The sequence below is a fragment of the Muntiacus reevesi genome, chromosome 17, assembly GCF_963930625.1.
Source record: "Muntiacus reevesi chromosome 17, mMunRee1.1, whole genome shotgun sequence".
Taxonomy (NCBI): Eukaryota; Metazoa; Chordata; class Mammalia; order Artiodactyla; family Cervidae; genus Muntiacus; species Muntiacus reevesi.
In genome coordinates, this window is record NC_089265.1 from 27,125,929 (window position 1) to 27,142,113 (window position 16,185).

General features: G+C 34.6%; 1 protein-coding gene across 6 annotated transcripts in view; it reads right to left on the reverse strand.

Annotated features, from left to right (window-relative positions):
• Window positions 1-16,185, reverse strand: part of CCDC171 (coiled-coil domain containing 171) — a 314,797-nt gene that overhangs the window by 286,473 nt on the left and 12,139 nt on the right. For 5 of the 6 annotated variants that reach the window (XM_065908260.1, XM_065908262.1, XM_065908263.1 and 2 more), the window contains 4 exons: window positions 13,726-13,861; window positions 9,615-9,789; window positions 4,543-4,733; window positions 2,031-2,162 (listed from right to left, as the gene is read on the reverse strand). In XM_065908260.1, coding sequence (XP_065764332.1) covers window positions 2,031-2,162; window positions 4,543-4,733; window positions 9,615-9,789; window positions 13,726-13,861 — 634 coding nt within the window. The remainder of the gene's footprint in view (window positions 1-2,030; window positions 2,163-4,542; window positions 4,734-9,614; window positions 9,790-13,725; window positions 13,862-16,185) is intronic. The other variant, XM_065908264.1, reaches the window with a different exon arrangement.

Here is a 16,185-nt window from a genome sequence, read left to right on the forward strand (position 1 = left end):
TTCCAAATTCCCTTAATACTTCATAATATAAAGTCTGATTTAACCACATACATTTCATGTGAGGTTTAGAGGACTGATCAGGAAACTGTATTAAAATTGTATCATTGTATCCTAAATGAATATACAAGCTATTCATGCTAAACCCAAATTCCTTCTATGACACTATCCTCCTTGGGAGCTCATCCTATGACAGCAGTTCCCACTAACATCCTTTTGTCGTGCCTCTAGTCATGAATTATATAAAAGTGATATATTTTTTCATTGGAACTTTCATGGCAGCAGCTGCAGTAAAGGTGGCCCTCAGTTCCAGTACGGGGGTTTCTAACTGCTGGCCCACAGTATTATTTGAGCCACTCTTCATCTCCTGAACCTACTCTGTTTCTGAAAGAAGAAAAAAACTTGCCATGAGCTTCTTTTTACTGAAATAAGAAAGCTAAGGAGAAAAAAGAGAATAGTACTGGTTTTTAAGAAATTTTTCCAAATACATTTTTTTAAATAATAAAAAAAAAATAAAATCGTATCATCTACACATTTAACTATAGATCTCTGCAATATATTTTATAAATTTGGGGCTTCTGATTGGTAGTAGTGGAAATTTCTGAGTATTCAAAAATAAAGAGGTTATTTTCATTTACTTATGTATACTTGCTTGTTTTAGGTAACCGTGAAGACAATTATCGGTAACAGCTCAAACGCCCTCTGCCCCAAACTCCCAGGCAATTCATTTCTCTTTTATGACCCCATAGCATTTTATTTAAAATTGTATTATTATATTACAATATTTTCTCCTCTCTTTACATGGCTCTCTATGTTGAAAGATCTTTTAGGACAGAAATCATATCTTAATCAATTTTATATCCTTAGGACCCACAGCAGGAACTCAGCAAGTACTTAGGGAAGGAAAAAAGGAACAAGTGACTGAATGAGTGAGAGGACTAACTAACTATAAAATTACAAGCAGACTCTAAAAATACCAAGAGGTCTAAAGAGTAACTTATCTTTACAGATTTCACAGAGGGAGTGACTAGGAAGAAAAGCATTGCCCAAGGAACAAAGGTTTGGGAAATCTGTGATATTGCTGGTATTCTGAACACTTACATATGCAATAAATTCAGTACTTCCACTATTTATTGCCAGATTTCACTCTTAAAGAAATAGGTGCCTCCTAGTCTCTGCAGGTTTGGGGCCACCTTCATCTTACAAAACTTCCTAACACAAAAAGCAACTGTAAAATTTATTTTAGGTGAACATTTTTCATTCTGTAAAGAACACATACCTTTGACATCTATATAAAGACTACATTTCAATGTCATTTTGTGTAGAAAAACTGTCTTATCACAAATTAATCGAAGAAATGATGGAAATTTATTTGAAATTTTAAATTAGTTGATTAGTGAATGAACAGTTTTAATTTATCCTAACTCTCCTTCAAAGTAATTTATAGAATGTCCTAAAGAAAAGTAATATACACAGAAGTAAGAATCTGGAGTCTCATAATCTTCTCCCACACTAATTGCTTAGTCTATGATATGACTAAATCACAAACTGCAGTCTGCTCATCTATAACAGAAATTATTAGATGAAATCAGTGATTTTCAAACTGCACTGTGTGTTGGCACGGAAAGGGTTAAAAAAACATGATTAAGAATTTGCACTTCTTAAAAAGAGTTCAAAAGAAAGTATTACTATACTATATGATTTGTAAGCATCTTTTAATATCCAAAATCTAATTATTCTATTTATGTTATTAAAGACTGCTAATAGTCTCCCATTTTAAACTGGAAAACTAAATGCCAAGTGTATATGTGTCCTTTAAAAGTCAAATAATTTATGCAATGGAAGTCACCTGACTCTAACAGTATCTTTTGGAACCAGTTGCCCATATTTTCATGTAACTACAAATGAAACATGGCCTTCTACAAATTATTTTCTCCTTGAGTAGGCGAGTCAATTATCTCACTAATGTAAATTTTAAAATCATAAGCATTAAAAAGACATATTGAAGGATCTGAATTATGATTTTTAAATACCTGTACTATAAGCTGTAACTCTCTTCTCTCTGCTTCCCACTGTTCTGCTTGTAGTCTAAGCTCCTCCAGTGCTGTCTCTCTGATATGAGACTCCATCTCATTCCTCTCCTCCTGACGCTTTTCCAATGCTTCCTTCACACGAATAAAATCTTGCTTTACTATTAGATCAATACAAGTTATCTTTCTTCCTTCATTCCCAACTTAAATATACAAAGGGCTTTCCTTACCCATAGGCTGTTAAAGCTCACTATAATTTATGTTAAAAGAATTAATAGAATGATTATATTTTGACAATCAGAATAATATCTGAATAAGAAGCTATGGCTACCCATTTAATTCAAGCAACATTTCATATATGTAATCCATATAATGAGAGATACAGGTAGATGCAGATACAGATATTGACAGATACAGGGAGATATAGATACAGTATTGACAGATACAGGTAGATATTAAATATAGATATTTAAACCAATCTTTCCAAAAAACTTATCCGCAGGGGACTGAACAAAATGCATCCTGATAAAAAGACAAAAACAAAGTAGACTGTTGGGCATATATGTAATCTATATGTAAATCTGTATGTAAAGGAGATAATATGGAAAGCCCTAATTACCTATAGACAAACTAATCGGATTGTCCCTGATAACTCATATATAGACCTGAAAAGAACATGGTATTTACAAAAGGGGAGAAGAAGTTTCGTGCAACAAATCAATATTAAGAAAACTCTAAAATGTTAAAAATTTGAAAAATGAAATAAAACATTTTTAGGTCTGGGCTATTAACTAATTTCTTGTTCTACAGATAAGCAGTATTTGCAAGATGCTTTTCTTCAGGGATTTTCTTAGTTGCACTACATTTACAGGATCTAATTTTGTTCAACCTTAGAAGTATAAAATGCAGGTTTCCTCAGAAGCCCAATTTTCTAAACTGTAGGGTTTAAAACTCAATCTGCATTAACACAAGGAGAAAGATTCTGCGGTTTATATGAGAGACAGGGAAAGCCTCCCCTATCCTTATAAACTGTAGCATGGATCTGCAAAATAAAGACTGTCCTCCTCCCAACACTACTGGAAAGCCAACAGGGAGAGCCTCAAGGCTTTTTCCCCCTAGGAGAAAACAGTGGCTCCTCTTTACTCCCAAATGTCTCCATGCAGATTGGTTCAAAGCCAATCATGTAAAATCAAAGTTCTCCTACCAAACAGATGATCAAGATCACATCAAGATCCGTAAGAGATTTGAGATGCAGGCTGACCGACTATAAGGAAAGCTGCCACCACTTCTCTTCTTTCCCCATAATTCTGAGACATTTCATGTGGGGCAGTTTATATAGAGCAGCCCAGGGACTTGTCGTTCCAGTTGTCACTAAACTCCCCCCATTCAAATACTAATGGAGCCCTTGTATATGTCTGGCACTGCTCCAGGGTCTAAGAATATTACAGTAAATAGAAGAGACAACTGCGACTGTTAGCAAGCAGGAAACCAAAAGTAGACATGCTGACAATGTAAGGGAACCATTGTGCTAAAACTTTTACATTTGGCAAATGCATTTGTAAAATTATTTTTAGTGAAGATTTATTTCCAGTATTCTGAAAAGTCGTTTACACCCTTGGTAAATGGAAAGCACTTTTACCACATATTTTTTTAAATTTAAATTGGTACTTGGAAAAAAATGGCAAACTCAAACAATTCAAAATCTATCTTTTACATGAGTGGCAACTTCAACTTTAATCCACACTTTTACTTTAGAAACTAAAAAAGAACGAAAAAATGGGAGGATAAATAGCTCACAATAATTTCAGTAAGAGGTCATCATATATTTCACCTACCATGCCATATACAATGTGCTCTACATATATAATGAAGTTTATATCAGATATATAAAAATTTTTTTATATTTATTGTATATTCAGGTCAAAATCTAGGGCCCACATTTCTAACACTTCTAAAATTCGAACTTTTCATGCTGCTAGACCAAAAGGATTGTGGGTTATCTTCTTACAATATTCCCATATAAGTTGGTTTTTTTTTTTGATCAGAGAACTCAAACTGTTTTTCACAAAAGAAATAGTATATATACTCGCATATTGCTAAAGTGTATTACAAAACAGACCTGCAAATATGACTCCCCCCGCCCCCCAAAAAAAAAGAAGAAAGGGAGAGAGGAAAGGAGTTGGGAGGAGTGAGGAGGAAATCAGATTTGCTTGCTTTCTGGCATTTTCCTTTCCAAAGATAACTTCAAATAATGTATAATACATATAAGTTGTGTCCGACTCTTGCAACCCCATGGACTATAGCCTGCCAGGCTCTTCTGTCAATGGGATTCTCCAAGAAAGAATACTGGAGTAGGTTGCCATTTCCTTCTCCAGGGGATCTTCCTGACCCAGGAATCAAACCCCGGGTCTCCTGCATTGCAGACAGATTCTTTACTGACTGACTTACAACGGAAGCCCATAATACATATCAATGAACATTAAATACAGAAAAATTTCTTCATGAAATATTTTACCTGTAGAGTTTTCTCTAGTCTGTTTTTTTCTTTTGTAAGTAAATCATATTCCTGATGGCAATTTTGAATTATATTGTCTCTTTCTTCCAAATCGTGTTCAAATCTTCTGCACTCTTCTTTCCATTTCTGCTGGGAAATCTGGAATGCTTTCTCGATCTCATTTGCCTTTCCCTGAAGTTCTACATTCTGAGCTATTAAAAATATAAAAGAATAACAGGTATATCTACAACTACAAATTAAAACATAGGAGCTCAAAAACCTAGGCACTAGAGCTGATTTCATTTACAATGTCATCTTAAAACAAAACATTTAACCATTTCATATCAGTCAACATTGAAAAGTTCCTGTCCCAGAACCTATCTATTTTATGATTTCTCAATCTCGTCTTCCCCTCCACACAGAGGTGATTTTACCATGAATTGGTTATGACATATTCCTAGAGCGCATCCAAGTTTAGGTGCACCAGCTGCAACTCAAATGCTTTTTCTCCTATTCAAGAAAATAAATGTTTAAAAAAAAAAAAGACAGTTAAAAAAAAAACTGGATACTCCTTTTTAAAAGACTTGATAGGTTACAAATTTTGATTTTTGACTTGGCAAACAACATTTGTGGCACATCCCATACTTAAGACCATTACAAAATTGAGGTTGTCAACCTTAAAACTAGAACTCTTTGCTCCCCTAGAGTTAGGCTCAACTAACCTCCCATCCTAGTATTAACTCAACAATAACTATCACTTCCCAACTCACTATGGCTGCTGTTCTGTTTCAGCATCTAGAAAAGAAGTAATGAAAGGCTTCCAGGTCTGTCTTCACCACCTACCACCTGATTAAACCTCTCTGACTCTCTAACACTCAGTGGGAATAAAGTGCCTCCCAGTTAAGTTGCTGTAAAGATAGCATGGGAGTACTGGTGATGGACAGGGAAGCCTGGCGTGCTGCAGTCCATGGGGTCGCAGAGTAGGACACAACTGAGTGACTGAACTGACTATACTTGTTAAACAAACCAAAAAAAAAAAAAAAAAAAAACCACTATTTGTAGTATTATTTCTAATTATATTTGTGTTTTAAATGGATCATGTATTCAAAGGGTTCAAAACACAAAAGTTATTTAAAAGATTCAAAAAGTCTCCCTCCCATTCAGTTACAAGATAATATTGTATCATTCAGCATCCTGTATTGCAAGCAAATTTAAGGCCATTTTGATTCCTGTTCCTCTGCAAATGGCTTATTTTTCTTTTTTTTTTTTTTTTTCTTTCCTTTCTTTTTCTTTTCTCTCTGAAACCTTTAAGATCTTTACTTTGTCTCTATTTTCTGGAATTTCATAATGCTGTGTCTTCACGTGGGGCTATTTTCTTCCACTGTGGTAAATATTCAGTGGGCCCTTTCAATCTGGCAACTCATATCTTTCAGTTCTGAGGTGTTTTCTTTTTAAGTAATTTCATTGATCATTTATCCCTTTCTACTTTCTCTCTCATCTCTTTCAAGATCATCCACTACTCAGATTGGTCCTCAAAGTTTCTTGCCTTTTCTCTTTTATCTTTCTACCTTTGTCTTTACTCTAATTTGGGGAAATTTCCCCCATCTTCATCTTCCAGTGCTTTTGTTGCCATTTTTCATTTCTGACTTCATATTTCTGACTTCATATTTTTTCATTTTCTGACTTCATTTTCTGACTTCTGACTTTTATTTTGTTTGTATCCCCCAGTTCTTATACCATGGATGGAACATATTCTTTTTCAGCTGTGAGGATATTAATAATGCTTATTTGTTAAATCTTCTCCTTGCAGAGTTTTTGATTCTTCCAGATTAATTCTTTTCACTCCATTTTAGAGGATTTCCCCAAGTATCTGCTAATTCTTGGTTGAAAGTGAAAGTGAAGTCGCTCAGTCATGTCCGACTCTTTGCAACCCCAAGGACTGTAGCCTACCAGGCTCCTCTGTCCACGGGATTTTCCAGGCAAAAGTACTGGAGTGGGTTGCCATTTCCTTCTCCAGGGGATCTTCCAGACCCAGGGATCAAACCCAGGTCTCCCGCATTGTAGGCAGAAGCTTTACCATCTGAGCCACCAGGGAGATCCTAATTCTTGGTATCTGCTTCCAATTAAGATTAACTATAAGGGTGGCACATCTTTTATACACCCACATAACTACCACCCAGATTCTGAGCCTGAGGACAGAAGTTGATAACTGTGGTCTGATAAATGTGGGCCATTTATAAGGAAACTCCCTACATCACTATCATTAGGTTTTTCTCTTGGCTTGGTCAGATGACCCACGGAAGAGTCTTCCAAGTTCCTACACAGAGTGTAATAATCTCAAGGCTCACTTTTGGGAAAGTCAATAGAAAAAGGAATCTAGAAGCAATAGATCCTCAGTATTCAGTAGTAGTATGTTATCTTCCTGGTTTTGCCTGTCTGGAAACCCTGTCTTTTATCATCTCCAGATATTAAGCCCCTGATTTACACTAGGAAGTGGGAGCAATCCCAGAACAGCAGGCTCTTAGGAAGGGCATCTAAGAATATATGTGCTTCTAAAGCAAACAGCTTTTAACTAACCTCCTTTATTTTACTGCAGCTATTCCAATTCCTAATTCAAAGGCATTCCAAGCTTCAAGTTCATAAGCCTTTGACCATCTAACAAGTTGTCTGCCAGCTTTTCCTATTTCTTGGCTTAGGATTCTGACATCTTAAGTCTGCTAAGTCAGTTATCCCTCACCCATTTGCTTTCCAACTTCCAATATTTTCTCTCTCGTCTTGTCTCCTCTCTCAATCATTATGAGATTATCTCTTTTAATATCCCATAAATCCATCGGGGTTTTTTTACTCCACTCTCAATATTTTATCACAAAAATTTTTTAAAATAAAGTTTAGAGTAATAGAGTATTGTACAATGAACACCTATAAACTTCAGACTAGATTCTATGATGGCTATTAACATTTTGCCATATGTATATTCTTTACACATTCATCCATACATCTATCCATACATGCATTCATCTTCTCCATCCATCTGACCATCATAGTTTTTATACATTTCAAAACAAGGTGCAAATAAAAGTACATTTCACTCCTGAATAACTGAGCATTCATATCAATAATTAGAATTAAAATATATAATTCAATTATTTTGCAGGTAAAATTATAGTGAAATTGATAAATCTTAAGTGTACCATTCAAAGAGATTTGATAAGTGCATACACTAATGTAACTCATCCCCTTATCAAAATAAAGAAAACTTCCTTCAATCTGAAAATTTCCCCCTACCTTTTTCGTATCAGTCCCCCCCACCAACTCATCCTAGAGGTAACCATTGTTCTGATTTTTTTCACCAAAAAATAGCTTTTTCTGTCCTATAATTTCATATAAGGGAACCATACAGGAAGTCGTCTTCTATGTAAAATTTCACTCAGCATAATATTCCTAAGATTCATTCATGTTATTGAATGTATCAGGAATTAGTTCATTTTTATTGCTGAGTAGTATTTTGTCCAATGAATATACAAAAATGTTTTCTTCTTTTGTCAATGGACATTTAAAGTTTTTCTCCAATTTGGGGCTGTCATAAATAGAGCTGCTATGAAATTCTTATACAAGTCTTTTGTGGACAAATGTTTCTCAGAGAAAATACCAAAGAGTGAAATTTCTGGGTCATTGGTGAAAATAATATGCTTATTTTTAAAGAAATTGCCAAGTTTTTTTCTAAAGTAGTTGTACCATTTTACTTTCTCACTAACAAAATACAAGAAAGACTCCCAGTTGCTATATATTTGAACATATTTGGTATTAACAGTCATTTCAATTGAAGCCATCTGATGTCTATGCAGTGACAGTGTGATTTTAATGTGCATCTCCCTGATGACAAGTGAAGGGAAGCATTTTTCATGTGATTACTGGAATTCTTCTATCTTCCTCTGCAAAATGTCTGTTGAAATCATCTGACTTTGGGCAAGTAACTTTCCATCTTTCCTGGACTTCAGTTTCTCCATAATTAAATATAAGTCATTAACTTGTACATCTGGTGCCTTTCAAGCCTTATAATCCTAAGTTTCAGACAGTAGTGTAGTAATTAAATGTCAAAGGTAATCAAAACCATTTTTGACCAATGGCCAGACTAAGCTTTATAATATTATAACTTTGACATTTGTTGAGTCCATGCAATTAACAAAGCACTTTTGTTTTCTCATTTCATTTTTAAAACAATTTAGTCTCAAGTATCAGTATGCGGCAGAATCAGGACCTAAATCTAAATCTTCTGAATTCATGTTCAGTGTTCTCTTCAATGTTCAGGGAAACACTATTCTTTTTTTTTTTTTTTAAACACTATTCTTAATAACCAAAAACTGAACACTACCCACTACCACTGTCAACAGAAATGGATGAATATAAGTGTGATATGTTCACACTATATAGTATTAAACATCAACATTAAGTTCATATGACAATAGGGATGAACTCATGAACACAGTGTCGAAAGAAAGCACCCAGACACAAAAGAGTACATACTATAAGATTCCTTTCATTTAAAGTACAAAAAGGAGGCAAAATTAATTAATATCCTGCTATTAAAAATCAGGATAGCAGTCATCTATGTGGAAGACTTCGATAATTTTCCATTCCATGACCCAGATGCTAGTTATAAGTCATACACATAGCTAGGCACAATTCTTTATATATATTAAACTCTGTGGTTCCCAAACCTGGCTAATAAACAAATCAGCTGTAATGCTTCTTGAACATATAGATTCTCTGAGGCTAGAGATTCTGTTTCAGATTACCTGGGACAGGAAGCCCATAATTCTTTTTTAAATCTCTATTTGATTCTACTGATTATTCATGGAACAAGTGCTCTACAAAGTGATTAACAGAATTTTTAACCTCTTTCTATACATATACAAAAAACATTAATGTCAAGTAAATGAATGTTCACATAATTGCCAGAAAGCATATACATAGCAGCAAAGTCTGTCTATCTAGAGCCAGTCATACCTCTGCTCTTACATGGAATCCATACACAACAGGGAACAATGATAGACAACGACATTACAACCCTTAAGAAACAGAAATAGTCTTACCACAGAGTTTCTCTTGGATCCTGTGTGCCTCAGCTAGCCTTTCTTCAGCAGCCCTTCTTCCGAGTCCAGCTTCCTTTCTAGCAACAGCCAGGTCGTACTCCAGACTTTGTCGCAATGCCTCTCCTTTTTCAACCTCGGATCGTAGCTTGGCAATCTGGCTCTCATAGCTTGCCAGCTAAAAGCAGATTTCTGATATCATAAACCAATATTAAAACACGTCTCCAAGATTATGAGACCATGTACTCAAACTCTTAAATTAACACAGAAATTTGTTTCTGTAATATTTATGAGACAAGAATTTACACATTGATACTCCCTAAAAGACTGGAAAAGAAGCACTAACCTTCCTACCAAATAACATTGATTAATTTTCTTATTCTAGAGAATCCACTAGAGTACAAAAATTAAAATGAAAAAAATTCTTATATGAACTTCTTATCCAAAATAAAAGAAATCAACAGGTTTTAATCAGAAATAGTCATATGTAAAAAAGGCATGACGTATATTAAGCCTTTAAAAATTCATTCTCCCCTTCTAATCCACAATTGAAATCAAGAAGCTATTTTATAAATATTTACTCCGATAAATATTGATAAATATCATTTATATTATTTCTCTTGATTATGATATTACTGATAGAGCATAAAATAATAAAAGTACCAATTCTGCAGGGGTTTTAATAAACAAATATCTAATTTATCTACTATTTGCAAGAGTTTCAACCAGATGATTTATAAAGTCCCTGCCCACTCTTAAATTCTGTGATCTAAACAAAGATTAATTAAATGATATTAAATACTTGCTACATTTCAAGTACAGTGAAAATATAAAAACAAACATTATAGAGCTCTTGATCACAAATAATGAAAAGCTATAGAAAGGCATAAGGGATTAGTTTTACAAAAGAGGTAAAAATATGATAGTTCAAAGAAAATAAAAATTACTTATTGCTGGAGGGAGAGAAAGAGATGGCAGATGAGAGAGAATGCTATCATGAAGGAAAGCACAGAGCTACCACATCAGGCTAGAAATAATGGTTCGATTACCAAGAAAGAAGAAAAGACAAAAAGAATTTCTAAAGGGCAACATCAGAAATTACCGTTAAGTAGCTGTGTAGCTGTTAGTATGTAGAACACAGAAGGAGTGAGTTACACTCTTTCTAACATTTAAAAAATAGTTTTCATTTTGAAAATGTTATAAAAGTAACAACTTCAGCACACTTACACTCACAAAATAAGAATCTACAATTATCTTTTAATATAGTAAGTTAATGAAAAAAATAAAACCTTAATTACACATTCAAGATAATTCCATTAACTTCAGCATCACTCCATCCCAAGCTGTTAACATCTGGGCATTCCCAGTTATGCCAGTCATTTACCTCCTTGTCCTCAGACCCACTCCACCCCCTATCCTTCTCCACACTGCTCTGTATTCCAGGAACTACACGTGCCATGATGACTTGACCATGGCTTCTCAAGAGTCTGAGTCAATAAAAGGCACTGCTGTACCTGAGGACAGGAAAGGAGATGCCAGGGTATTTGTCCCTCTCTCAATCTGCCCTGAGTAGCATCTCTTCCTTGAGCTTGCAAATACTTCTGGATAGGCCCTCCATCCATGGCCCTAATTTTTTCAACCTTAGGAGTAGAAGTGGCTTCCTAATGTTACTACCCTCTGGGTCACCTTAACATCTCCCATTTGTCCTTTTACCTCTTCTGGTACTTCTGTAATCAATTCCATTTGGACACCAAGTAGTATTACTTTTAATACCAGAAACAGTTTCGAGACGGGGTCTCTGTTCTGTGAGCTTGGGTTTTTTTTAATTTTTAAATTCTACCTATAAATGATATTGAGCTTCCCAGGTGGCTCTAGTGGTAAAGAATACGCCTGCCAATGCAGGAGACTCGGGAGATGCAGGTTCAATCCTTGGCTTGGGAGGATCCCCTGGAGGAGGAAATGGCAACCCACTCCAGTATTCTTTTTTTTTTCCACTCCAGTATTCTTGCCTAGAGAATCTCATGGACAGAGAAGCTTGGCAGGCTACAGTCCATAGGACTGTACAAAGAGTCAGACTCTACAAAGAGTCAGACACGACTGAAGCTACCTAGCACGCATGCATAAATGATATCATTCAGTATTTGCCTTTCTCTGTCTGACTTATTTCACTTACCATAATGCCCCCAAGGTCCATCTATGTTGTCACAAATGGCAAAATGTCACTCTTTTTATGGCTGAGTAATATTCCATTAAATATATATATATTGTGTGTGTATATACAAACATTTTCTTTATCCATTCAGCTACTGATGGACACTTAGATTTTAAAGATATTTTATGCCAATCACCCAGTGTGTTAGTATTAGGAGTACCTGATAAGGCAAATATCTGGCCTTAGTTTTTATATGGTTTCATTCTTCTCTGCCTTGCTTTATAATGGACACATTTAGAAATCATATGGCTAAAAAATTAATATATATGTAAAATCATCTAAACAAATAATTGAAACAATAAGAATGTACAGCAATTGGAGCTGAACCAATTATAATTACCTATTTTGAGAAAGTTCCCTTTCTTCCATAAGATAATTTTCTATCCCTTGAATTTGAACACATAATTCAAAATATTTTGATCATATAAAAGATAGTAAATGCATGTTCTGCTAAGAGAAATGTGATAACTATAAATGTATGCGAAAGAACATATTTAATAGATGAATGATTATCACAATGCTAATATTCTCAAGTAAAATGTATGCTTGGTTTTAAAAAATAAGTTTTGGAGATTATGAATAATTAGCACCCATTTGACAAATACAACCTGATATTCAGTATGCAATAATACAACATAAATAAAAGCAACTACTACTTCAATTATTTAAAATTATCTCAACTGCCATTAAAAATACAAATAAAACAGTTACATACTGATCACTTGTCATTTTAATCATAAACCATCATTTCTTAGATAAGCTAAAAAAACATTTATTCAACACACATAACTGAGGACCTACTATGTGCCAATAAGCAACTCAGGAGGTACAGAGACAAAGCATGCCACTGCACTCAGCTCTCAGGAAGGTAAGGACTAGGTAAGTGTGAACTAAATGTTCTAGCTGTAACAACATATTATGGAAGAGCAGAGAAAAAAATGATTATTTTCACCTCTAAAAGGCTTTAAAAGGTGTCCCGATAGAACAGCATTGGAATTTAACAAAAACAGAAGGAAAATACACAGTTTACGCTTGACTGTCAATAAATTACAACTAGTATTACTCTCCACAGGCACTTCACAAGCTCTATTTCACCTAATTACCTCAACAACCCTTTAGGACCAGTGTTTCACAAGGAGAAACCAATGATGTACAAGATAAATCACTTGCTGAAGGCCACACACCTTGTAAATGGAAGGACCAAGAATGAGTCCAGGTCTCTGTAATTCGATATTTTTTTCACTACATCAGGCTACCTAAGCTGAGCTTTAAGGATGAGTAAGATTTAAACAGAGAAAAAGAAGAAAACAGAGCAAAAAGACAACAGACAGAAGAGACATATACATATAATTCATGAATTATCCTAGAGTAAAAAGTAACTACTGTCTTTGGAATATATGCATATACATATGAAATTCATATATTTATATAAACACATGCTAATAAAATAAAAGATATAATGATATAATTTAAAAAGAAACTATGATAATTCATGAATTACACTATTATTAAAAAGTCCATGCTCAAATTTGTTTAAGAAACTTCTGTGACTAAGACCATAAGGAACGTACATTACAATTTCCAAAATGTCTAATTTATAAATATCCCTTAGTCACCAAACACATACATCAATTAACACTTTGATCAAATGTGTTGATTGTTAATTAAAATAAAATTAAGACAACATACAAATAAACACAAAAGTTCATTAAATTTCTACTTTAACACTCCAAAACAATTCCACTATATTTAAAAAAATCACGTTATATTAATTTCCTTTTTAAATAAGCATGAGAATGTTATAGTGAGAAATGTCAAAACAAGGAGTTTCTAATATGCGAAATGAATCTAAAACAATCAAACTCCACTTTTAACATTATATAAGAAGAAAATAAATTCTACCTCTGCATTGTGCTTAGTTGTTATTTCTAATTTTTCTTTCTTAGCCCTATGGAGTTTCTTTCTGAGATCAGCAGTAATATCCAAGTCTGTTTCACTTTTAACCATTTGTTTTATATCAGATGAGGCATTCTTCAACCTATCAAAAGAAAATATAACTCTTATTAAGTAAATTTCAGGCACTTCTGATATATCTGATAACTTACTTCTCCAAAAACAGGCAGCATGTTATGATCCTTGCCCGAAAGAAATGTGCCAGGAAAAGATACTGGCTGCAAAATCTAAGACAGCAACGCAAAGCAGTATATAAACAAATCACCGTCCACTGGGAAACCGCCACACTGTTCAAGATAGGTAATTAAAGGTTATCTCAGCCTACCACAAGCTGACAAGTTTTGAAGAAGACTGAGTTCTTTCCTTACTACTCTTTTTAAATAACATGTTTAAATTATGCAAATAAAACACATACTACAAAAAGTATAAAAGAATACAGATTCATGCTTTAAAATGAAAGACTAAAGTACTCCACTCTTTCTCCAAAATTAAAAGTTTTAACCAAAATAACAGCAAAAAAGAATTTAGAGATATAAACTCACAAGGAGAATGAAAATAGGAGATGAGACAGTAGCTATACAATATTGGAAGCTAGAATGCAGGTGGCTACTAAGTGGTGACTGATTGACATAAGCAACCTGAATTCAAAGCCAAGGAAGGCAACTGGATTTACACCAGTCACCAAAAAGTTCACTTCATTACCAACATCTTTTAAAATGGGGGTAAAAGTAGAGCAGAAAACAAAAGAATTGGTTGAAAGTCTGCCAAAGAAATAATGAGCTCCTCAGATCCTCTACCCTATACACCACACACTGGGTATTGATTTCTTCCCCACTCTGGCAGAACACTAGGGGTTTATCCCCTGGAGAGGATAAAACAGAACATCTCGGGATATCAGATACAAATGTGGTAAGTGTTCCACACCAAGAACAAGACATTCAAGTAAAAAGATATATAACAAATTAACATCCTTTATCTTCTAATATTTATTGTCTAACAGAACACTGGCAACCATAACAGTGACTGGAAGGATCTTCCCTGGAGAATCTAACCAGCAGGCAAAAAAGACCTAAAGAGGATAATGCTAGAGGTCTTCTAGCCAAACAGCTTAACCAGATCAGCTGACAGAGAATACCTTGCACACAGAGCTTCCTATCATCTTTTGAGGCCTCTGCCTCTAAATATGAACAGCCAGCCAAGGGTCACCAGAAATTAGGCAGCATTTAACAAGAAAGACAGAGACCACAAGGGGCAGGGAAGAAGTCAAAGGTTATTCCAGGGAAAAAGAACTTTAAACCGAGAGAAAGGAAAAACCCCTAACATTAAAATGCTCAGAAAAATAGGGAGAGATAAAAAATCCATAAAACAAAAACTAGATGCAAATTTAAGTGAAATATCCATAGAACAAAAAAAAAAAAAGCTCTTGGAAATAAAAAAACACAAGGTAAGAAACGAAAAACTAAATAAAAGAAAAATATCCAAGATACCTGAAAAAATTCCAAGCAAAAATAATTTCCACTTTAGAATTTTATGCTCAACAAGTACCTTTCAAAGTCAAGAGTATGAGAAAGATTATTTCAGTTCTGTAAGATGTCAAACCATTTACCTACAGTGAACTTCTCAAGGGGATATTGGAGACTTGCTTCACCAAAATAAAACCCACACTGAAAAGAGACATGGGATTCCAGCAGTAGGGTACTCAAGACAAGAAAACAGCAAAGGGATGTCTAAGATAGGACTCTTGAGAGTCCCTTGGACTGCAAGGACATCAAACCAGTCAATCCTAAAGGAAATCAACCCTGAATATTCACTGGAAGGACTGATGCTAAAGCTGAAGCTCCAATAATTTAGCCACCCGATGCAAAGAGCCTACTCATTGGAAAAGACCCTGATGCTGGGAAAGATTGAGGGCAAAAGTAGAAGGGAGCAGCAGAGGATGAGATGATTGGATAGCACCACTGACTCAATGGCCATGAATCTGAGCAAACTCTGGGAGACTGTGAAGGATAGGGAAGCCTGGCGTGCTGCAGTTAATGGGGTAACAAAGAGCTGGACATAACTTAGCAACTGAAAAAGAAGACAGGACGATGGAAGGAGGCACCCAGTAAGAATGGTGGGATAATGTCCCAACTGAACTGGCCAACACCTCCAGGAGTGATTTCTTTAAGAACATGAAAATAGAAAATAACAGAATATATCAACTATGTGAATAATATAATGAGAGATTTATAAAACTTGGCAGAAGAATTAAGTTGAATTCATAAGTATGTGGCAATTAAGTCAAATAAACAATAAATGAAAAAACTATTAAATTCCAGGAAGACAAGATGTATAAGAGAGAAAAATTGCCACGAAACACTACTACGTGGCTCAACTGGTAATTTTTCATAATTAAATAATAATATAAAC